Below are 21,387 nucleotides of genomic sequence, written 5' to 3' on the forward strand. Positions count from 1 at the left end.
CAGAGCATATCAATCACTATGACAATACTAATACCATAATAATATATCATTCGCGGAGCATATGTATGCTATTTTATATACGACTTCATCCCCAGATCAAGCGAAAGCTGATACTCATGCTGTACACTAATTCAAATCGTTACCTTGATCCTCGTCATCAGGCTTACCCTTTCCCCCTTTCCTTTCCTATTCTAATCCTCAACCCCCCCCTGGGGACTTTCCACCCGCCATGGGAACATTTTCCTTCTCTTTCTCCCTCGCTGTCCCAACACTACCCTCACCGTCACTGCTACTACTATCAACATCAACTTTGTCCTCTTCGGTCTCATCTCCACCCCCATGACGACTATCCTTCAATCTCCAATCCTTCACCCTAGTCTCAGGAATCGGCTCTCCAGGTTTCGGCTCCATGATTACGCCCCTAGAGACCGGCCTCTTCTGCGCATGCGCATCTTCAACCTCCGTTGTATTATCACCCGCATACCGCCACACAACCTTCAACCGATCCAGCGCCTTAATGCCCTTCCTAGAAGTTCCCTTAATCCCGTCCATAGCATCCCAGTTGATTTCAAAGACGCCGGAGTCGTATTTATCCCCACCCTCAAAGTACGGGTTGAACCAGACGTGCGCTATTGAGGTCACCATGGCCAGGCCGGTGTAGGAAGCTGCTTTGCTCCGGCGCTCAAAGTCGATATTTATGTCGGGAGAGGGGAGGATGAGGGGTGAGGAGGGGCGAAGGAGAACTGCATGGGTGTGTTTCTGTGGCGGTTGAGAGGTGGTTGTTGTTGTAGGTGTTGTTGAAGTCGAGTTGGAGGCGGGTGTCGTGGTTGAGAGGAGGGAAGAGTCGGATTCGGTGGCGGAGATGGGTTGCTGCTCCTGCACCTGATCCCTGGTGCCGGAGGGTTTCGCTGCGTTGAGTTTCTGTTTGGGATTGGTCTTGCTGTTGTTGTCGTTGTTACTGCTGACTTTGTTGTCTTCGTCGTCTTCGCTAGTTGTGTTGGACGACTGTTGGGACGACTGAGACTGCAAGGTACTATCTGACATGACAGTCCGTTCATCCTTTCGAAACAGGTGAAACTGCTTAATTTTCTGTCCTTCTTCCACGAAGCCCTCCACCACAACCTTGACCCCATCCCGTAGACCCCAGACATGAATCTCAAGAATCTCAACCGGCCGCTCAACGTACCTTTTCCCCAGTTCGTTCGTCCACCGATTCACATACCGTACCCATCTGAGCTGACTGGGTATACTGACGCCAGACCCAAATCCTACTCTCATCCGGCGCTCCGTGAACCGCTGCAACGCATCTTCCATCTTCCACCCCTCCTGGCTAATCAGGTACGAGCACGCCATTGTCCCGCTGCGCCCTTTACCAGCCTTGCAATGCACGACTGCAATCCGCTGCCCCTTCCTCTGATTCTCCTGTCCGTCCGCTCCAGATCCATCCAACCGCTGCAACCAGTTCCGCATGCTAGCCATGACCTTCGGGATCAGCGCAAATGGCGGCGGGTGGTGATCCGGGAACGGGAAATGGTGGATTCGTCCGTGGACCTCCGAGTCAGGGTATCCTGTGCCCTCGGCACGGAACTCCCAGATGCACCAGTCGGCGCCATGTTTGCTGTCGAGGAAATTGACAAGTTGCTTTAGCGGTGTCCTGTATGCAAGTTTGGGGTAGTTTGTCGAGGGGCCAGAGGTTGCAATTACTGCAGGAGTAGAAATAAGGTTAGCTTACAGGATAAACCGGCCACGGAGTGTATCGAACAGCGTTGGACAGGGTAAGAGATGGGGCTTTGCTCACTGTTATCGGCGACATAGCAAAGATCTAGACCTGTCTCCGGATGTTGAAGTCGGGGTCCAGCTACAAGCTGTCGCAAAATTGAGGCCTGCGTTGGTCGAAAGCCAAGTGTGCAAGTCAGTCTGGGCGCTGCGGTGTATTGATGAACGGAGGGGTTTGCATACCATGAATTATGATGGATCTGTATAGCGCCAATCCTGCCACGGAAAATGACGTACTGACAGTAAGGTTAGGGGATCAGGGCGAGACAAGTCTGTACAAAGGATCACTATCTGTACGTGCTTGCCTCTAGAAGACGCGTTCGGCTCGTCCTTCACGACGGTCAACGGGCGCCAAGACACTGATGTCATTGGGGGCGCATTGTATAGCTACTATGTACGGGGTGCATATAGCCTCGTCCCATGCAAAAATAATATATCTATATACGTTGCCTGCAATATTATACCAGAGAGACGGCTGATGTGGCTCATACGAGTAAAATTGCCTTTAAATATTTCAATACATTACATTAAACAATAACAGTAGCATCGCAGATGCTTAGCACCAAAACATACTTGATACCACCTCTGCGGTACCCCGTAGACCGATTCCATCACCAGATCCAGTTCCTGAATACCCATAAGAGCTGACCTCGCAGCTCAGACCAAATCTCGTCTTTCTCAAATCAGCCCGCACTTAAAAGTACGGATGGTGTTTAAGCAACCCCATACACACTCGTCACCGGAATCGTAAAGGTCCTTGTCGAGTTGCCCGCAACACTGACGTTCTTCTCGCCGAACGCATAATACTCCTCGAACATTCCCTCGCGCCACTGGTGCTGTACAGAGACAGTCCAATTGGGATAGGTAGCCGGCTCGATCTGCGCGAGGATGCCCTCGTCCTTGCAGGGCGCGTAGTCGTCCTGGATGCTTGTACCATTGCAGGACGTGTTGAAGCCGGGAGTGTTTTCCGAGGCGTGGCCCAGGATGTTAAAGCTGTAGACGCAGCCGCCGGGAGAGCAGCCCAGGTCGAACCGCGAGACGTGCCATGTTAATGCTGGGTTTGAGGGGTCAGCTGTGCGCGCGGGCATGCGGTAGGCAGTCTGCGGGAGGTTGAGGGAGGCGGCTGATGTGCTCGTTAACGAGAGGACGGACAGGGCGACGGTGGCGAACGTTGATGAGAGTGAGAGATGCATTTTTTATATATATGTTTGGTTTTATCGGGTTGTTTTGTTTAATGCAATGGAATATATGATGAGGGAGAAGAGAATGATGTTCAGATATATTCCGAAGACTGGAAGAAAGGAGACTATAAGAGTACGGAAGGGTTGGTAGGACGGAGCAGTATGGAGCCTGACGGGAGCGAAAAGTTGAGACAATTGGAAGAGTACCGACTATAAATGGAAGGCGAAGATCGCTTGGCGGCGTTTGAACGCAGATCCCCAGGGGTTCTCTCTAAAACGACGGACCTGGGGGTCATTGACGCTATCAGACGATGGGCATGCAACATTTGGTCAAGCCCACTCAGGACGATGGATGATGATGCGAAACGTCGAAACCGGCCATTGTTTGACTCTGCGACGGCCTGTGGACGCCCAAACCTGTTTGAACGGTTGTCTCGCTGGTTCCTGGATGGTTCACCAGTGGAACCTGCAGCAGTCCTGCCCGAGATTAATCATGGTTGCTTCATCTGTGCGCTTGTTTGGACCTGGAGCGTCCTCGGTTTGAAAGATGGGAGCTCTCGTGAGCAAATTCAGTCGCTCGAGTCAAGCAACTCAAAATCCCACTTGAAAGAGTCGTCTAAGCTAACAATGGTATGTTTTGTGTACATAAAACAGATTGTGCTCGACTAGTACGGGTATCATTGCGATCAACATTGTGCCGCCCGTCATCCTTAGTTCGCTGAAGTGTGGGCGGACCCCCTCAGGATTCAGGAGATAGGCTATCTAGATACTCCATAATAGACCTCGGTCTTTTAGTTGGAGAGGGTAATGTACAATTGGTGATAAGGATATCATGATTGCGTCTCAAGTGCTCAAGTCTCTGTAGGCTTCTGCTCCACCGCCGTCTTGACCTCGGTCTTGGCCCCCAGATCCTCTGGCGTGCTGAGACTGGGCTCGTAGTCTTCCCAGCCTTCCTCCTCACCCGCCTTCGCAATGCTCGTCGCCTTTCTCTTCTCCTTTCTCCTCTCTTTGTATTTCGCCCTCTGTCTCTTGTACCGTTCTCTCTGTGCAGCTGTTTTTCCAAGCTGCGGGTGTTCCTTGTGTTCCAATAGCTTGGCAGCATACTCGTCGTCCGATTCCGCACACAGACGCAGCATCTCATTACGTAGGCGGATTCGGACCTTGAACCCCCGTTTGTATAAGTCATCCAGATAGAGATAGGCGGATTTGAAGTTGCCGGTCTTCAAGCAGAGAAATAGCAGATGCTCAAAGGTCTCCCCGTTCGGTACCAGGCCGAGTTTCGCCATTTCCTTCACGAAAAATACGGCAGACTGGACATTGTTGCCGGCTCGGCACATGGCGAGCAGGGAGTTGAACATCGGCAGGGTCGGGTTCCGACCGCAGAGGGCGTAGATTCCCTTGTAGATGTTGACTCCGTCGTCAACAACGAACGGATCCCGAGCCGCGGCCTTCTCGCACAATTCAATAGCCAGCGCGGCATATTCGAGCTGGATAACTTTTCCCGATGCCTTCAACGCCTTGATCGTGTTCCAGATATCTCGCGGATGGATGTTATTCTCGCGACAATGGACACGGATCGACTTGAAACACCTCATTCGCGCACCGCGGGCAGTCCCCGTACATATCTCTAACGCGGAATACAGATCGCCGGCCGCAAGATGTCCCCTGACCAAGCTCAAGAAATCTTTATATCCAAGTTCCAGCTCATTGTGTTCGAGCATATTGACTACAGCGTTCTTGAGCTGCGTATCTCCATGGCGCGCAGCCACCTCGAGAACCTGCTCGCAGATGCCACGTGGTGGGGCAGCGTTCTTTAGTTCCACTATCCGCCTCCATATAAAGGATGTCAAATCGTAGTGGTGAGCTTTGCTCGCTGAGTCAAGAACATACGTGCGAAGCTCTCTGCTCATAACATGCCCCTGGTTCAAGCGAACCTCCATCAGCTCGCGAACCAGGTCAAACTCGTTGAAGTCACAGAGATTGTAAATCAGAAGACTGTGAAGCCAGTCCTTGACCACAATACGCTTCCTCTCCATATGCGCAATATGATCGAGCGCCAGCTCAAATTGCTGCTCCCTGATCAAGCCCGCCACCACATAATGCCAGTCATCCTCGCTGAGGGTGACCCATCGATCCCGTAGGGCTCGCAACACGTCCTGCCGCAGGAGATAGTCGGGATGAACAGCAAGCGCCTTGTAGACAAACGCATCAGCCTAACCATCACATCGAGTCCAAGAATTGACGTACCAACAGTGCTGCACGGAGTGGACCAGCGTCAACGGGAATGTTATACTTTTCCATTTCCACAAGCAACTTCCGCACTGTTTTAGACGATCCATGCTCAGGATCCGAGTTGCTCTGTATAATCGCCTTATAATGCCGTGTATCCGGTCGAATTCGACGGTCCCGTAACAGGACGTATAGTGGCTGCATCGCATTGGCCAGCCTCACACGCGAGTTGCTGAGTCTTGTGAGCAAGTCCTCTAGCTCGTTCGTCGGAAGAGCCTTCATGCTGTTAGGCGCTTCGGGGGGCGGAGGCAATTCTTGTCCTGGCCGGTGACCCCGGTATGATCCAGTCTTCTTCTCATGTCGCCTCTCGTGGTTCTTTTCCAATTTATCTCCAGACGCATTTATCAGCTCGTCATTTAACCGGCCGCTAAAATCACCATTATGCTGGGTTCCGTTCTGCAATTGTCCAGCAGGAATGGTGCTGTTGCACTTCTGGAGACTTCGCCGTAATGTATCGCGCTGAAGGAATAAAGGGCAGAGGGCGCGTCGCGTTGCCGAAACTGTATGGAGAAGGCGCTCGGAGGCATGGGATCGCAACCCTGAACTGAAATAGTGGCCTAATTGACCCGGCCCAAGTCTCTTGCGAGACATCATGGCTGCATGGTTGTTAAAGAAAGACAAGCTACTGGACCTCGAAATCCCGCCGTTTATATCACGTGATATAAAGGTCTATTCAAGCTGCGCGATTAATGACCACAAAGTAGGTGCTCTTAACGATTATCGGCATCATTTCCATGTGAATAATAAATTGTGATGATAGCAATAAATTTACATGGCAAGCTCCCATCGAAAAAAACAACCCGATACGCCAGGCCATGCTCACGAACCCAACTCGCCAACGATTCTATCCTCCGTGCCGTCGCATAATCTCCAGGGTATCTATCATTGCGTTTGTCTCACTTTCGCTCATTGCGCGATCCATTCAGTCTCGCTGTAGCCTAGTTTCCACCCCGACCGCGGCCACGCCCACGGCCGCGCCCACCACGACCTCCCCGGTCGCCGCGTCCACCATCGCGAGGCCCGCGGTTGCGATTCTGAGACTGGTTTTGCTGCTGTTCCTTAACCATATCGATGATTTCTTCGGGAATCCGCAGATATTTGATCTGGAAAGAGCCCCGTGGTTAGATTAGATGATATTCTGCGGCGGCGCAAAACGTACGTTGTTCCCGCGGACATAGACTTCAGGCAGCTTGAAAAAACGGTCTCCCTCGGGGCTCGTTTGAACGACCTCTCTGAGTATTAAATTCATCCAGTTGTCACAGTTGGCAAGGTGGCCGTTCAGAGTTTCGCCGTTCTTGAGCTCGACGAGCATCGGGTGGCCTTGAGCGGCTGTTAGAAGACCTAGGGGGAGCTATGCAGCGCGCAGTTAGTGAGATCCTGCGAGTACACAGAGCCGGCGCTTCGGATTAGTGTTTACCATTCTGACTGTTGAGTGCAGAGCGTTGTGGGTTGCGATGAGGGAAATGGTAGGTGTCAGAAACGTGGAATCTTCGTTGTGAGGTTGACAACTGAGAGAATAATGATGTCAACGTAGTTAGAGTAACAATTAGAGGCTCAAAGCAATTCCTCTAGCTACTTCGTTGAGTCCGAGATGCAGCAAGTGATGCTGTGACATCGGCGGGATTGGCGGAAAATCAGATATCCCTTTTCCGATGTATGTATAGTGCAGCATGAGTGAATCGTCTCTAATATCTAGGTTCTCCACCTGCCAGGATGTCGGCCATTTTAGCCTTTAACACGGCATCTGTCTTGATATTTTATTCTTCAAAAAGATAATATTAGAAAGTACGAGTCAACGTTTTTTTGTCGAGTTAGGATAAAGGCAAATCTCGATATTGTTACATAACAGCTCAGATTAGTTTAGGGAGCTTGGGTTCGCGTGAATAGCAGCAGTCTGCCAGGTTATTAAGCCTTTGGCCGCTTTGCAGCCGCAGACTCATCTTCGTCATCTTCATCCTCCACGGTGAATTTCCGCTTCGCACGCTGGTCTCTATTGTTTGATGCTTCAGCTTCCTCTTGCTGGGCCCTCAGACGTTCCTCGCGTTCGTTGAAGAATCCGAAAAGCTGCTCGTATCCATCCTCCACGTTCGTGACAGTATCCTCTAGCGCTGCGTGACGCTCGCTCATCTTTAGCTGGATCAGCACGTCTCTAGAGCGTTTGTAGAGACGCTGTTTGGTAAGCATGCGCCACCAGTAGTATCGGCGATTATTCGGGTCGTCTCCTCTAAATTTCTTGACCAGGAGCCGTGCCATATTGGCGCCGCCCTTTCGACGATTCTTAAGCGGAATCTGGCCGAGCAGGAACATTTCCTGAATGTGCGCGAACTGAGTCGGCTCTATCTTGTAGGCAGTGCGGATCTCGTGGAGGGTTTTGAGCGGAAGGAGGGACGATGTTGGGACACGCTTAGTCTTCTTTGAGGGATCACTCCACGGATCGGGGTTGATTTGGATATTGTGTTTGAGGAACTCCGGGCGCAGGATGTGGTAGTCGGCTGAGTCCCGGAGCACGTCGAAGGATTCATTCGGATCTTCGACGGTTAGTTCCATGATTGTTGGGTCATCAAGACATGTTTTATGGATTGTATTGTAAAGGTTGACGCCGTGACCGGTTCCTTGATGGGGTGGAAGAATCAGAAATTGAGCAATTCGCAGTCTTGACGGCAGCTCGCCGGGTCGGATTAGTTCTGGTGGAGGAAAGGGGCCGTTTTTAGGCGTAGGTTTCTCTGAACGATCTCTCTTGTAAAACCACCATCGGTAGGTGGTAGCGTAGCCCACTATGGAATATGACGAGGCTGTTGGAGTGGGAGGTTCAACCTTCTCGTATCTAGCCGCTGTTAGTCCGGGTACAGTTTCACGAAGTTAGCTACGGCATCATACACAAAATAGACCGTCCATCGGTCCAATGTCCACTCAGGGTCATCTGTTGAGAGAGGTGTTCCAGCCTCGATGTAGAATGATACCATAATCTGGAATCGGTTCAGCAAAAGCTGCACTTGAGGATCCGCAAGGGACGCTGCCCAGATCTCGTAGTTCCGTCCGCGAATAGAATAACTATGGGACAGCTTGCCCGGTGGCACGAATTCTTTCGCGTCCTCATCTTGAACAGCACTTTCGAACTCGGGTAGTGAAGAAAAGGCCTCTAGGTTGAACGTGTTAGCGAATCTACCAACGCAGCGATCGCGTCTTCAGGATTCAAAGGCCTCTACCTTCAGGAAGAAACTCTTTCAATGCACCGATGATATCAACAGGTTCAGCATCGTCCACAGCCGTGAATTTCTCATCGTAGGAAACGTGGACATGAGGACGAAGATTATGCGCCGCGAATCGCAACCGGATAATTAATCCCTTGTAGCCGAAGATGCGCTCCTCCTCGCCGAAAATTGGGTATGTAAATTGAGGATGAAAGCTAGAAAGCGTCTTGGGTTTTTGCTGATCGGGATGAACAATGGTGATTTGAACGGCGTCGTTGGCGTCGCAGGACCCTGTGTAAGTCAGTCAATCATGTCAGTTTGGAAGCGATTGACGGATAAGAAAAAGGTGTTATTACATTCACCTTCCGCCGACATTATGACGTCTTTCGGTCAGAGTGATGGATAACTGGGCAGAGAGAGGGAATGCGGGAATATGTTTCATCAAGTCTTGAAGCTCTCTTTCTCTGCGCGTCTTTTGATCGCGTTGCGCGAAAGGCCGGGCGCGGGACCGGTATAGCCCTTTCAGGATTAGCGCCTTTTCATTGTCCTCGATTCAGGGTACCAATATTCATCTTGAGTTCCATGAGATAGATTTCCAGCTCACCGAGAGTTATCTGCAATTAGATACTTATTGAGTATGGACAGGTAGTAACCGTAGTACTGATAACATCTGTTCTTGGTTCCTTATTACCTCGGCTTTCTAGGTACTTCGGTTAGGCTAAATGATTAACTCGGCGGAGATCCTCGTCCTGTATCTCCTGCTACATCTGTTCAGTTAACCACAGTAAACTACGGAAAAGATAATATACTGGATATTAGACAACAGCATTTTCCTTACTACTGACGCTGTTAGCCAAGGCAATTACTATGTCGAACACCGCTAGTCATCGGATCACTCTTATCGGATTAGGAACCATAGGAATGTCTATGGCTGCTCTCCATCTGTCCCGTGACAACACCATAGTCGACGTGTTCGATACGCGGCCTGACCTAGAGGAAGCTCTTCTCAAAACGCTCCCGACTTTTCTAGTCAGCTCTAGCTCAAGGACCGAGTCCCAGCCAATTGAAGTGACTTCCTTGATTTCGTCTGGCCGCCTTAATATCCACTCATCGCTGGAAACAGCATGCGAATCCGCGACCATCGTCCAGGAACAGGGCCCGGAAAATCTCGAATTCAAGCAAACCATCTGGAAAAAGGTTGAGGCTATTACACCGGTCTCGGCACATTTCTGGACTAGTACCTCAGGCATATCAGCGAGTGCGCAGCAGCAACTTTTGCATGATAAGACCCGTTTGCTCGTGGTTCATCCGTTTAACCCTCCACATATCATGCCATTGATCGAGATTGTGCCATCCCCTGAAACAGCCCAGGAGAGAGTGGAGTTTGCGCGCGAGTATTTCTCCATTCCCGGATCTAGACATCGTCCAGTGGTCATCCAGAAGGAGATACCAGGGTTCGTGGGAAATCGACTGGCCTTTGCACTGCTGAGAGAAGCTTGTCATTTGGTGCAAGAAGACGTTGTGACGGCTAAAGATCTCGATACTATCCTCATGGCCAGTTTGGGACCAAGATGGGCCGGGAATGGTATTTTCGAGAGTTACCAACAAGGTGGGGGGGATGGTGGCATTCGTGCATTTTGGGATAAACTAGGAGGCACCATGCAAGAGGTATGGGATAGCTTGGGCCGAGTGAGTGTGGCTGAAGTCAAAGAGAAAGTGGTCCGACAGACAGACGAAGCATATGGCGCTTTGACATCAGAAGAATCTCGTCGGGAGAAGGAAGAACGACTCCGTGAATTCCTGAAAGTGCAGATGCAGAGTTATTGACTTTCATCAATCATCTTTTGATTATAATCATTACCAATTACTTGCCAAATGATTAACCCATAGAAGCAGTACTGACTTAGCATTACTCTAGATCAAATGAACAGCTTTCCAACTATATGCATTGGGGCCATGTCAGTTAATCGCCTTGGAAAACGTAGGGTTCTTAAAGCGGCGGCAACCGGGGTAGGGCCGATATGACAGAGTTATTAATAACAACTCGGCCAAAAGCAAAATTGCCGTGCATTGAAGAAACCATCAACCAGACAGGCTCCGTTATATGAACCAGCTCTTCCAGAATACACTATCGAAGAAGACCGGCTCTCTTTTTCCAATTGCGCTGGTAAATTGCTGGCTCTCTACAGTGTATGTACCTGGTGGCGGCCCTTTTTCCCGCTGCGGATCCCGTTCGCCGACGCCACGTTTCCGGTTTGTCAGTCCCAAGTCGAGCTCGTTCCTGGCTCTACATGGGATACGCAGAGCACACCTACTGCACCGCTTGACTCCTGACTGGTCGAGCACTAAACTGATCTGTCCGTACAGATACCCGCGATCGACACGATGTCCCGAGTCTTTTAGAGAGAAAACGAGCTACGGGACGAACGGCAGACCATGGAGGGACTTTTCACATTGCTCACATTGAGCACTGTTATGGCAATTACGTGAGTTTTGACATTGCATGCTACCCTTGCCTGACAGACACCGGCTAACAGTCGGTGATTTTGTTTCCAATAGGTCCTTCGTCGTGGGTTCATTGCCGTTAGCATTCAAACTTTCACCTTCGCAATTGAGACTGATATCTTCCCTTGGCATGGGAGTTTTGGTTGGAACATCTCTTATTGTGATTATACCAGAAGGAGTGGAGACTTTGTACGATGCCGTGACCGTTGGACACAAAGGCCTCAGCAGCCGCTCTGTGCCCCTTCAATTCCTGCATGAGCGACCGGTTATCCCTACCATCGCAACATTCTCCATTGGAAACGACGAGGCAGAACGATGGAATGAATCTCCGAGACTTTCCACTACCGATACACCTATTAACCACCTTGCGCGAGATTCGCATACCGAGGAAGCCAAGGACACCTCAAGCGCCGAATCGGAGCATGACCATGGCGGCGAGAGCTCTCCTCATGCCTGGGTAGGCATTGCGCTCATTAGTGGGTTTATTCTCATGTATCTTATTGACAAAATCCCCGAATTTGCATCGCCAGCGAAACCTCAAAGACCGCCACATCACATATCTTTGGACAATCTGGGCTCTGGGCTTCGCCGGAATTCATCGCCGTCTCGGGATGGGGGCCTTTTGGCTGCCGCGCACAGCCAACGAAGCAGTCATAGCTTTGCGACGACTACTGGTCTAGTCATTCACGCAGCGGCTGATGGTATTGCTCTTGGGGCATCTACTTCCGATGCTGGACTTAGTTTCATCATTTTTCTGGCCATAATGGTTCACAAAGCCCCCGCGTCATTTGGGCTTACATCAGTTCTTCTCAGACAGGGCCTTTCAAGCCGTGCTGCCAGGACGCATTTGTTTGTTTTTAGCTTGGCTGCCCCTGTTGGCGCCTTGGCGACTTTCTTGTTTGTGCATCTACTAGGGTCAGGAACCACTGATGAGGCAAGTGCACGCTGGCGTACAGGGGTTCTTCTTTTGTTCTCAGCTGGCACATTCCTGTAAGTCACCAGCTTTTTATTCAGTATCCCCAGTAACTGACCTCTGCTCTGAAGATATGTTGCTATGCACACCATGCAGGAAAACAGCTCAACTCCTTCTCGGGACTTGCCAGTCAACGGCTATGATGCGAGGGAAGTAGCGAAGCCTGAGAAGTCCACCAGGGATCTGGTTGCTTCTGTGATCGGGATGATACTACCGCTCTTTCTCCAGATCGGCCACGCTCACTGATCTGCTCGGCACTGTTTCTGCCTCTGTCTGTCTTTGCAGTCTCAGACCTCCTAGAATGAATTAGCTAGGGCAGTCGATATGCTTGCATTTGTCTGATAACTAGAATTTTCTCCTTTACCGGTTCGTGATTGCGTCCTTGGGTTGTGCAAGTATAGGAGAAGTCTGGACGTGGCGGCGTTCTATATCCACTCCTGGCATAATATGATGGCTGTTGATGACCACATGTGATGTCAGCTTCTGAAGGTACTATACAGCTTTGATCCTGGAAGACCAGGGTGGTGATGAAATTAAGTGGTAACCGTAGGAAGATCAAGTTCGTTCAGCTGGGGCGCTGAAGCGGATGCCAAGCTCAGAATACGGGGGACAACCAGGCTTCCACGTCCCGTAGCATGTACTGCCTCTGGCATTATAGAGGGCTCGCTGTGTATACGCGTATTAAAAGTACTTGAGTGACGAGTCTCATGCTTGATGCAATGTAGGAATAGCCTTGGAACTTGATTGCAAGAGTGATACTGTACTCCGTAAGGCGTCTCGACTCTGTGGAGCTGCCTCACTGGCTAATCACAGTGACCCTTGCAAGGCCCACCCAGCTGGAGACGGCCATGGCCGCGGGCCAGCACCTGACTTGGACTCCGATGCTGCTCGATCGAGACTCTGAAATCAAGCCTGCGTTTCCGTTGCGTCGACTCCCCTCGTGGGCTTCACTACTGCACCTCTCAATATTCCTTCTTCCTTCCTGCTTTCTCCCCTTCCTTGTTGAATCCATTTTCTTTCTGTTCATTATATGCTTATTCACCCCCTTCTCTATTTTCCTCCCCTTTTTCCAGCCTGCGGTCTTTGCTGCCCCCTATTATTCTCCGACTATCGCTTCGCTCTCCCAGCCAGCTGAACCTTCTGCCAGCAGTCTTTCTCACCACCTACTACCACAACCAACCAACCAAGTGTCGCCGTCTATCCACTCCCGCTTTCCTCCTCTCTTTAGGCGCTTCGATTTCTTAATAGAAGTCCGTTATTCATCCTGACTCGCTCGTTCCGAAAATCCATGAACCGTGCCGATCTCCGACGGAGCCGGATATTACGACGTTCACCGTGAAGCTAGCGGGAACGGTCTGGTGGATGACATTCTCTTTGTTGCGCAACCGTTTATGGGCATTTGGCGAACGTCAGATCCTCCGATGATAAGCGGAATGGGCTCACACTCGAAAGCGATACCTCCCTCCGATAAACCTTGCACCTCCATTCCCCCTAATCTCCTCCCGTCGGCGCCTGCATCTCCTCCGACCCCGGCTCCCAGTCCTACTCCCCACCAGCGACTACCCTCTTGGCGAGCGTCTGAACAGGAAGAGGATGCGTTGCTGTTGAACACCAAGTTTTTCGAGTCTTTGTCCGGGCCTCGAAGGCAACAGTACTTGGAAGCTATCCTCAGTCTTTGCAGCAGCCAGCAGCTGAGCTTTGTCTCGAGCTATGTCGCTCCCCGCCTAAGAAAAGATCCGTTTCGCGTTTTTCCAACGGAGATATCTTTAAGAGTGAGTTGGCCCGCCGTCTTGCAGTACGCGAATCGCGAACACTGACTCTGTGCTCTTGAATAGGTTCTCTCCTTTGTCGAGGACCCAAAGACTTTGGCGCGAGCATCACAAGTATCGAAACGATGGCACGCACTGTTGGAGGACGATATCACATGGAAGAATCTCTGTGAGAAACATGCGTTCACCCATCGGCGACCTGCAGAAGATAATCAGGATATCATCGAGCCCATTCATAACCACCGCACGAACTCCTTGAGCGGGCTACAAAGGAGACCTAATAGTGCCACGATTCAGTCCCGGGATGGTTTTGCAGATATCCCTCGGTCATTATCTGGAGATTGGATTACGTCTTCGAGCATGCAGACGAGGAAACGTCGGGTTCGGCCTCTTTCCTACAAATACCATTTCAAACAGAAATATATGATCGAATCGGCGTGGAGTAAGGGCGGCAGATGCACCCAGCGACATATCTCGCCCGACCAGGGTGTAGTAACGAGTCTGCATCTTACTCCCAAGTACATCGTGGCTTCGCTGGACAATGCTAAAATCCATGTGTATGACACCAACGGGGAAAACCAGAAAACACTCGAAGGACATGTGATGGGCGTTTGGGCTATGGTTCCCTGGGACGACATTCTGGTCAGCGGTGGTTGTGATCGCGAAGTGAGAGTGTGGAACATGGCCACTGGCGAATCGATCTATCTACTACGCGGCCATACCTCGACAGTGCGTTGCCTGAAAATGTCAGATAAGAATACGGCTATTTCCGGCTCGAGAGATACTACGCTGCGGATATGGGATCTGAGGACAGGTACGTGCCGCTCTGTTCTGGTTGGTCACCAGGCCAGTGTCAGGTGTCTGGCTGTTCATGGAGATATCGTTGTTTCTGGAAGCTACGATACCACGGCGCGCGTTTGGAGCATATCGGAGGGGCGTTTTCTGCGAGCACTATCTGGTCATTTTAGTCAGATCTATGCGATTGCCTTTGATGGCCGCCGCATCGCGACTGGCAGTCTCGACACTAGCGTTCGAATCTGGGATCCAAATACTGGCCAGTGTCATGCTATCCTCCAGGGTCATACGTCGTTGGTTGGGCAACTGCAGATGAGCGGCGATACTCTGGTCACCGGTGGCTCTGATGGGTCGGTCCGCGTTTGGTCATTGACTAGAATGGCTCCCATTCATCGGTTGGCGGCCCATGACAACAGCGTGACGAGTCTTCAGTTCGACAATAACCGGATAGTCAGTGGTGGTAGCGACGGTCGCGTCAAAGTCTGGTGTCTGCGGACCGGACAGCTTCTTCGGGAGTTGTCGACACCCTCGGATACGGTTTGGAGAGTTACGTTCGAGGAGGAAAAGGCAGTCATTATGTCGAGTAGATCCGGTCGTACTGTTATGGAAGTAAGTTGGACCCGCTGTGTTTCTTGAAAGTCTCTAACATTCTGTAGGTCTGGAGTTTCTCACCACCTCGAGAAGACACCGAGTTTGACGCACCAACAATCGGCGCTTCGTCTAGCATATCTGAACCACCACCAGCTCGCGATAGTCACCCACTACGACCACTCGTACTTCCAGATCTTCCACAAAGAAGCGATGGCGACCAAGTAATGGTGGATGTTCCACCATAAACTGTGGAGTGCTTCAACACGACAATCTAGCGTCTTCTTAATTTGCACCTTCAGCGTTGTTGCTTCGGTTTGCTGCTTCTAACGAGATTCCCACCGCACCACCGGCGTGCAGGATTGGTCACATATTCACTGGTTAGCATTTGCATTCTGGGTGTTTAGGTTCATGCTGCAATGTTTTCTGTCTATGGACTTCGTGGAGTTAGATAGGGAATGGCTGCCATACTGGCTTGATACCAGCTGGAATCTGATACGGAAATTGTACTCATTTTAGTTTGCGCCTCAGGAGGTGCCCCTTTTGATAACAAAAAGCCCCATACACTCTGCCTTTCTACTTGTAAATCAGTGCTATAGCACGTAGATTTCTCCCCATCGTGATAGACTGGGGGACGATCCCATTCGTCAGCTGACCGATCTCACGCATTTAGCGTTCTCCGCTTGATCTTCGGCTTGAGCCATGCACAAGACTCTTATAAGGTACCAACTACGTACTACATTTCGACAGACTACAACCCACAATCTGTCGGAGTCGATTACTCCCGTCTCCTCAAAAAGCGTTCCTGGAGGCGGGACTTCATAGGGACCGAGGCGTGGTTCACCATGTCCGATCGCCGATTACTAGCGACGTCGTGTATTGAACACTCAGTCGCGGAATCGACTGGGACAGTCGGGTCGTTTTAACATAGATACCACGCCCAGAGTACGGCGTTCAGTTCAATACTCAAATTTGCCTCTACTTGGAGAGCCAATCAACATGGTCTATGCTGGCCGCAGCCGTGGGTGTCATTTGTGCCGCAAGAGGAAAATCAAGGTAGGACAAGATTTCGTATTTTATGCATATTTATCCTCCGACATACTTCGATTGACCGTTACTCGTTCAATCAACAGTATCACTGGGACTTAAAGCTAAGGACTCGAAATCTAGTGCGACGAAGCGCTTCCAGAATGTGGCAACTGTCGCGTATACGGCCGGCCTTGTCCAGGGTACAGGCTCGAATCCATCTTCAGGAACGAGACGTCCAAGGTCGAGCAGCTTGTCAAGAAATCCGCTGGTTGCTTAGTACCTTCTGACTCCGGCAACCAACGGGCTCGTCGGCTCAGACGAAATGCTAGAGCCTCCCCTTCATTGACTAACTACCAAATAGCTGACTCCACGTGGGAGGAGCGAGCCCGCTGCTATTTCTTCGATCAGTATACATCTGGCGACAACTCGGACGAGGCTATAAGCTACTTGTCATTTTTGCCGTCTCTCTATTCGGCTTGCCGGGAGAATCGGCCTGAAAGCGCCACGCCTGCGTCTACGTGTCTGTGTCTTGCTGTCGATGCCACGGCCCTCATGACACTGAGCAATCATGTCAATGCCCCCCCGCTTATTTTGCATGCCAGGGAATACTATGGTAGGGCATTAAGGGAACTACAGCAGGCGTTAACTACCACGACCCAAGCTGTTAAGGACGAGACCTTTGCGACTATGGTCTTGCTGGCGCTGTTTGAGGATATTACAGGCGAGCGGAATGGGCTTGCAAGTTCCCATGCCGCAGGGTTTGAACTTCTGATGAAGCTGAGGGGGGAGGGGCAGCTAGGAAATCCACGAGGGAGAGATCTATTTCATTTTGCATATACCCATACGGTACCTAGCCCTCAAGGCGCGTCCCCTTAGCCTAACATCCCACTGACAAGTGAGGTATACAGCACGTCGAGATGCTCGCTCTCCGAGGAAAACCGCACTACAATACAGACTGGATAGTCGAGCGCCTAAACGGCGCAGACCCAATCGCGCGATTGATCCTCATCGCATCCAAAATGAGCCAGCTGTTCTTGGCCACATCATCGCTCCAGGCATCGGCCTCGGCTTCAGCTTCAGCTTCAGAACCGACTATCGCATCCTTCAACGCGAACACCAGCACAAATGCAGACGACATCTCCCATCTCACTCTTCTCCTCCTGACAGGCCGCCAAATCGACCTAGAACTCACATCCTGGAGTCAGGACCTGCCCGAACGCTGGTTACCCATCGTAGTCTACCCCGATAAATCCTCCTCTAGATCTAGCACTAGCACTGTGGCTTACGAACCCCTAATCACATACCATCACCTCTCTATCGCCTCCGTCTGGACATACTACCGCACAGTCCGCATAGTCTCCCATCTGATCATGCTCGAACTCCGACGGGCCCTCGCCGCCGCCGCACGCACAGACGCATCAGTTGAGGACACCCCAGCAGCAGCACGAACCACACCAGCAATCATCCAGAAAGAAATCACTGAGATCTGCCGCAGCATCCCCTTCTGTCTGGGCGACGTTGACGTCAATGGGAGCCGCACGACATCGCCTTCCGCGGGCTCGGCGTCAGCGCCAGATGGAAACAGCAAGCCGCAGCCCCGTGCCCGCGCGTTCTCCGTTTACAGCATGATCTGGCCGCTGTGGTATATTCTTTCCTGTGGGCTTGCGATGCCGGCGCAGGAGGACCAGATTCGCAATTGCCTTGCAAGGATTGGGTCTGTGCTTGGCATTAAGCTCGCGCTTGTGTTGGCTGAGGATGCGGAGAGTCAGAGGCGGCCGCCGATTAGTCTTGAGGGAGTAATGTTTCCAGGCCCTGAATCAGAGCCTGGCAGTTGAGACAGAACCGATCTTAAGAAGACTAGGCTACTTGCAGAGTGGATTGGCTGGCGCTTGGAAAAGGTTGATGGTCGTTTTCGATCTCTTATTACTGGATATATGATTACTCCGTACATATATTGCAACGGGTCGGTGTATATACAACCATTATTTTCTGGATGTCTATTAACCTTTCCGAATACGTATCTTTTATTCTCATTGATTTTTATTATATATCCTCTTTAACCAGTATAACTATTGCTGGACGCATACCTCACTCCCAAAGCAGATGGATACAGGTATATCTAGAACTATGTGCGTGACGTCATGCATGCTTCCCATCTTCGACTGCATCTCGAACACCACAGTAGAAACCAAAGAAGCCCAGTGGAATGGAAATGGATGATTAGTAGTATCTTAGCTATAGAACGGAAGTCGGCACCGCTCCTTCACGAGATAATGGAACAAGATAAGCTGTGAACGCATGTATCGGCACCCGGATGGCTCGGCCAGGCCCAGCCCAGCCCCAGGCACATACTGCATGCATTACTGCTTCGGGCTCTGACGACATAGCTCCATTAACCACGCCATGATTTTTTCTTGGCTTATATAATGGGAAATTCCTCGGAGGTTGGTGCGGGCGTTTTGACATTTTACTTCCGTGTTGCGTTGTTTACTTATCTAAATGATCCACTGTGATCCTGGGTATCGACATTGAGGTCTGTTCTTTGTACTGTATATAACCCCTTTGGAAGTTCTAGCCCGTCACAATCATACGAAATGGCGACGCAAGAGAGGAAGTACCCGCTCGGGAAGATTGAGCCCAATACGCTCAAGTACTTTGGTGCTTGTACAATTGGAGGAATTATCGGTATGGTTTAGACCTCCACCAACCTTGAACAGATGATGGGCTGACAAGTTGGTTGTGGTGACGTGAAGCTTGCGGACCAACACACACCTCAGTAACGCCTCTTGATCTTGTAAAATGTCGTCGACAAGTCGATCCAAAACTCTACACCTCAAATATCTCTGCATGGCGCTCAATAATTTCCAAGGAAGGCGTCCGCGGGATCTTCTTCGGTTGGTCGCCTACATTTATCGGATATTCATTCCAGGGAGCTGGTAAATATGGCTTCTACGAGTACTTTAAGTACTTGTATGGCGAGCGCATGTTCCCCAACACAAACCGCACGGTTATGCATCTGGCCGCAAGTGCCTCAGCCGAGTTTTTTGCCGATATTGCGCTCTGCCCATTCGAAGCGATCAAAGTGCGCATGCAGACAACATTGCCGCCGTACGCGCATAGCCTGCGCGAGGGGTGGAGTAAGATCATTGCGCAAGAGGGCGTGTCCAGCTTTTATAGAGGGCTATACCCGCTCTGGGCGAGGCAGATTCCATATACAATGACCAAATTCGCGACATTCGAGGAGACGGTCAGCATGATCTATAAGACGCTGGGAGGCCCCAAGGAAAGCTACAACAGCCTTCAGCAGACGGGGATTAGCTTTGCAGGAGGATATATTGCGGGCATCTTTTGTGCGATTGTCAGCCATCCTGCCGATGTATTGGTGTCCAAGTTAAATGCCGATCGAAAAGGTATGTTTCTCATAGCTGGCAACGTGGTGCATATATGCTGACTCGATTAGCGGGTGAATCAGCAATGAAGGCTGTCTCCCGCATCTATGGCAACATTGGGTTCTCGGGCCTGTGGAATGGCCTTCCAGTAAGAATTCTGATGCTTGGAACCTTAACTGGTTTCCAATGGTTGATGTGAGTTGCCCTTATATTCTCGTTAGTGGAATAGTGGTGCTGATGGAGACAGTTATGACTCGTTCAAGGTGTTCCTCGGCCTTCCGACGACAGGCCACTAATGTCGGTAATGCATAGATAGACCATAGAACAATTGCTGATGATATATTATTCGACTGCAGAGTTCCTGGGAACTGTTCTTTGTAGTATTCTGGCAATAGTCTTTGAGCGAGATCCGGGGAGATCATCAAGCTGGGGATATCGGCTTACTGTTGCGGAAAGAATGGAGAAGATGGAGTTGACCGCCTTCACTCTTGGCGATCCGGGCCTACCCAAGCTCAGGAACGTTCTTGTTTCCAGACCATTCAGCCTCAATTCCTGATCAGTATTCCCCTTGATCAATTAAAGAATAAACCTGCTATACAGAGATTTTCGTCTTCGATTCTTACCGTCGCTACTCACTGCAATTCCAACAAATTTAGACAACATGGAATCACGAACAACATCCCAGCCATCCACGAACCCGCCCAGCATCGAGATCGCCTACAAGCGCAAATGCATCGCGCTTAAGAAACGTCTCAGTGAAATCGAAGCCGAGAACGAATTGATGCGCACCCGCAATCGGCGTGGCTGGCAATACATCCAAAAAATGCGCTTAGAGTCTTGTATCCTCCTCGAGCGCCTAGCCACCGTTACAGGCATGGCCGAGGAAGCCCAAGCAGGCGTGAACCCCGAACTGCGTGCCCGCGCCGCCGCCATGGTGACCAACACTGCTGGCTTAGACGGCATGGCTCCGCCTAGAAACGGATCAGGGCCAGGGTACTATGAGGATGAGACAGAGGGAAGCTCAGATGAACAACCGCCTACAGTGAGTTCCGCGCAAGAGGATTGATTAGCTTTCCTTTGGCTGATTTGCCTATTTGTCTAATGCAGCCGCAAGAACGTCCGCTCCGCGTGAAACGATCTCGGAAGTCGAACCTGCCCCTTGACGATGACGATTTGCCTGCCGGTACTACTCCTGAAACGTCTGGCGCGGGAGCATCATCGGCGTGGCCACGGCTCGCCCCAGCGCCGTCGCAGGAGGAGATGACATCTTCATTCCGGATCCAACAGGGTAACGGGTCCGGGCAGGAGAAGGAGACTCCGCTGCCAAGCGATCGAGAGGGTGAAAACAGATATGTTTCTGGGGAGCGAGCAGTAGATCCCTCGGCGGAAACCTCTGCGACGCCGATGGATTTAGATAACAAAGTGCTGAAGGAGGAAAGCTAATGAGGATACTTTGATGTATTATTTTCGATGATTGCGTTCGTTTTTCTATGCGGGCTTGGACGGGGTTCTTCACGATTGCATACTTCCATCTCATTTCTAGGGTTATTCAAGAACACATACCTATTTGCATGGGTGTTCATGGGCAGTTTAACGCTCATAGATCAGAACGACTTAGGAAACTCCTCTGTTTGACTCGACGACTCGAATAAGTTAAGGTTTCACGTGGGCCGAAGTGCACGTTGGCCACGTTCCCTTTTGATTCACCTTCACTCCTTCAAATCACGACTAGCGCATCATCTTAGTGCTGCATTGCACAACCAGGCTTGAGGCTGGGCTTTTTTCTATCACCGCCCATTTGGAGACGCTCGTCAAGTTCTCCGCTTCCACATTATGCTGATCTGTCAGCCAAAATAGGCTCAGATGGCGAGCCGCGATTGATTATGGACTAGAACACATCCT

The 21,387-nt window shown here is 50.8% G+C and overlaps 11 protein-coding genes across 11 annotated transcripts; 6 read left to right on the plus strand and 5 right to left on the minus strand.

Annotated features, from left to right (window-relative positions):
- Positions 1 to 56: 56 nt before the first annotated feature.
- Positions 57 to 2,082, minus strand: BDW70DRAFT_138289 (putative phosphatidylinositol-3,4,5-trisphosphate 3-phosphatase). Its single transcript, XM_073737189.1, has 3 exons — positions 1,960 to 2,082; positions 1,799 to 1,883; positions 57 to 1,703 (listed from the first exon to the last, which is right to left on the minus strand). The coding sequence occupies exons 1-3, from the start codon at positions 1,960 to 1,962 to the stop codon at positions 199 to 201; spliced, it is 1,593 nt and encodes a 530-aa protein (XP_073594922.1). The 5' UTR covers positions 1,963 to 2,082; the 3' UTR covers positions 57 to 198.
- A 206-nt stretch (positions 2,083 to 2,288) lies between these two features.
- On the minus strand, positions 2,289 to 3,579 carry BDW70DRAFT_138290 (uncharacterized protein). The gene has a single exon (XM_073737190.1). It carries the CDS (start codon positions 2,967 to 2,969, stop codon positions 2,490 to 2,492), a length of 480 nt encoding a protein of 159 aa, XP_073594923.1. The 5' UTR covers positions 2,970 to 3,579; the 3' UTR covers positions 2,289 to 2,489.
- BDW70DRAFT_138292 (pentatricopeptide repeat protein) lies at positions 3,559 to 5,308 on the minus strand. The gene is made up of 2 exons (XM_073737191.1): positions 5,205 to 5,308; positions 3,559 to 5,149 (listed from the first exon to the last, which is right to left on the minus strand). Exons 1-2 carry the CDS (start codon positions 5,256 to 5,258, stop codon positions 3,809 to 3,811), a joined length of 1,395 nt encoding a protein of 464 aa, XP_073594924.1. The 5' UTR covers positions 5,259 to 5,308; the 3' UTR covers positions 3,559 to 3,808.
- A 605-nt stretch (positions 5,309 to 5,913) lies between these two features.
- Positions 5,914 to 6,853, minus strand: BDW70DRAFT_138295 (U6 snRNA-associated Sm-like protein LSm4). The gene is made up of 3 exons (XM_073737192.1): positions 6,664 to 6,853; positions 6,406 to 6,597; positions 5,914 to 6,349 (listed from the first exon to the last, which is right to left on the minus strand). Exons 1-3 carry the CDS (start codon positions 6,664 to 6,666, stop codon positions 6,185 to 6,187), a joined length of 360 nt encoding a protein of 119 aa, XP_073594925.1. The 5' UTR covers positions 6,667 to 6,853; the 3' UTR covers positions 5,914 to 6,184.
- Positions 6,854 to 6,964: 111 nt separating this feature from the next.
- hat1 (histone acetyltransferase catalytic subunit HAT1) lies at positions 6,965 to 8,867 on the minus strand. Its single transcript, XM_073737193.1, has 4 exons — positions 8,794 to 8,867; positions 8,453 to 8,728; positions 8,124 to 8,385; positions 6,965 to 8,070 (listed from the first exon to the last, which is right to left on the minus strand). The coding sequence occupies exons 1-4, from the start codon at positions 8,810 to 8,812 to the stop codon at positions 7,152 to 7,154; spliced, it is 1,476 nt and encodes a 491-aa protein (XP_073594926.1). The 5' UTR covers positions 8,813 to 8,867; the 3' UTR covers positions 6,965 to 7,151.
- Positions 8,868 to 9,206: 339 nt separating this feature from the next.
- BDW70DRAFT_169002 (3-hydroxyacyl-CoA dehydrogenase) lies at positions 9,207 to 10,264 on the plus strand (the record flags this gene model as incomplete). The annotated part of the gene is made up of 1 exon (XM_073742590.1): positions 9,207 to 10,264. Exon 1 carries the CDS (start codon positions 9,305 to 9,307, stop codon positions 10,262 to 10,264), a length of 960 nt encoding a protein of 319 aa, XP_073594927.1. The 5' UTR covers positions 9,207 to 9,304.
- Positions 10,265 to 10,530: 266 nt separating this feature from the next.
- Positions 10,531 to 12,616, plus strand: BDW70DRAFT_138300 (Mn(2+) transporter ATX2). Its single transcript, XM_073737194.1, has 3 exons — positions 10,531 to 10,923; positions 10,997 to 11,932; positions 11,987 to 12,616. Exons 1-3 carry the CDS (start codon positions 10,874 to 10,876, stop codon positions 12,159 to 12,161), a joined length of 1,161 nt encoding a protein of 386 aa, XP_073594928.1. The 5' UTR covers positions 10,531 to 10,873; the 3' UTR covers positions 12,162 to 12,616.
- A 225-nt stretch (positions 12,617 to 12,841) lies between these two features.
- Positions 12,842 to 15,638, plus strand: BDW70DRAFT_70948 (F-box/WD repeat-containing protein). The gene is made up of 3 exons (XM_073744639.1): positions 12,842 to 13,687; positions 13,751 to 15,088; positions 15,136 to 15,638. Exons 1-3 carry the CDS (start codon positions 13,307 to 13,309, stop codon positions 15,313 to 15,315), a joined length of 1,899 nt encoding a protein of 632 aa, XP_073594929.1. The 5' UTR covers positions 12,842 to 13,306; the 3' UTR covers positions 15,316 to 15,638.
- A 180-nt stretch (positions 15,639 to 15,818) lies between these two features.
- On the plus strand, positions 15,819 to 18,018 carry BDW70DRAFT_138304 (putative C6 transcription factor). Its single transcript, XM_073737195.1, has 3 exons — positions 15,819 to 16,123; positions 16,238 to 16,942; positions 17,005 to 18,018. The coding sequence occupies exons 1-3, from the start codon at positions 16,067 to 16,069 to the stop codon at positions 17,929 to 17,931; spliced, it is 1,689 nt and encodes a 562-aa protein (XP_073594930.1). The 5' UTR covers positions 15,819 to 16,066; the 3' UTR covers positions 17,932 to 18,018.
- A 455-nt stretch (positions 18,019 to 18,473) lies between these two features.
- On the plus strand, positions 18,474 to 19,964 carry BDW70DRAFT_70984 (putative mitochondrial phosphate transporter Pic2). The gene is made up of 4 exons (XM_073744641.1): positions 18,474 to 18,781; positions 18,850 to 19,506; positions 19,569 to 19,680; positions 19,733 to 19,964. The coding sequence occupies exons 1-4, from the start codon at positions 18,691 to 18,693 to the stop codon at positions 19,779 to 19,781; spliced, it is 909 nt and encodes a 302-aa protein (XP_073594931.1). The 5' UTR covers positions 18,474 to 18,690; the 3' UTR covers positions 19,782 to 19,964.
- On the plus strand, positions 19,965 to 21,384 carry BDW70DRAFT_70980 (uncharacterized protein). Its single transcript, XM_073744640.1, has 2 exons — positions 19,965 to 20,527; positions 20,593 to 21,384. The coding sequence occupies exons 1-2, from the start codon at positions 20,147 to 20,149 to the stop codon at positions 20,926 to 20,928; spliced, it is 717 nt and encodes a 238-aa protein (XP_073594932.1). The 5' UTR covers positions 19,965 to 20,146; the 3' UTR covers positions 20,929 to 21,384.
- Positions 21,385 to 21,387: the final 3 nt, after the last annotated feature.

The sequence above is a fragment of the Aspergillus foveolatus genome (genome assembly GCF_047715535.1).
Source record: "Aspergillus foveolatus strain CBS 279.81 unplaced genomic scaffold BDW70scaffold_32, whole genome shotgun sequence".
Taxonomy (NCBI): domain Eukaryota; kingdom Fungi; phylum Ascomycota; class Eurotiomycetes; order Eurotiales; family Aspergillaceae; genus Aspergillus; species Aspergillus foveolatus.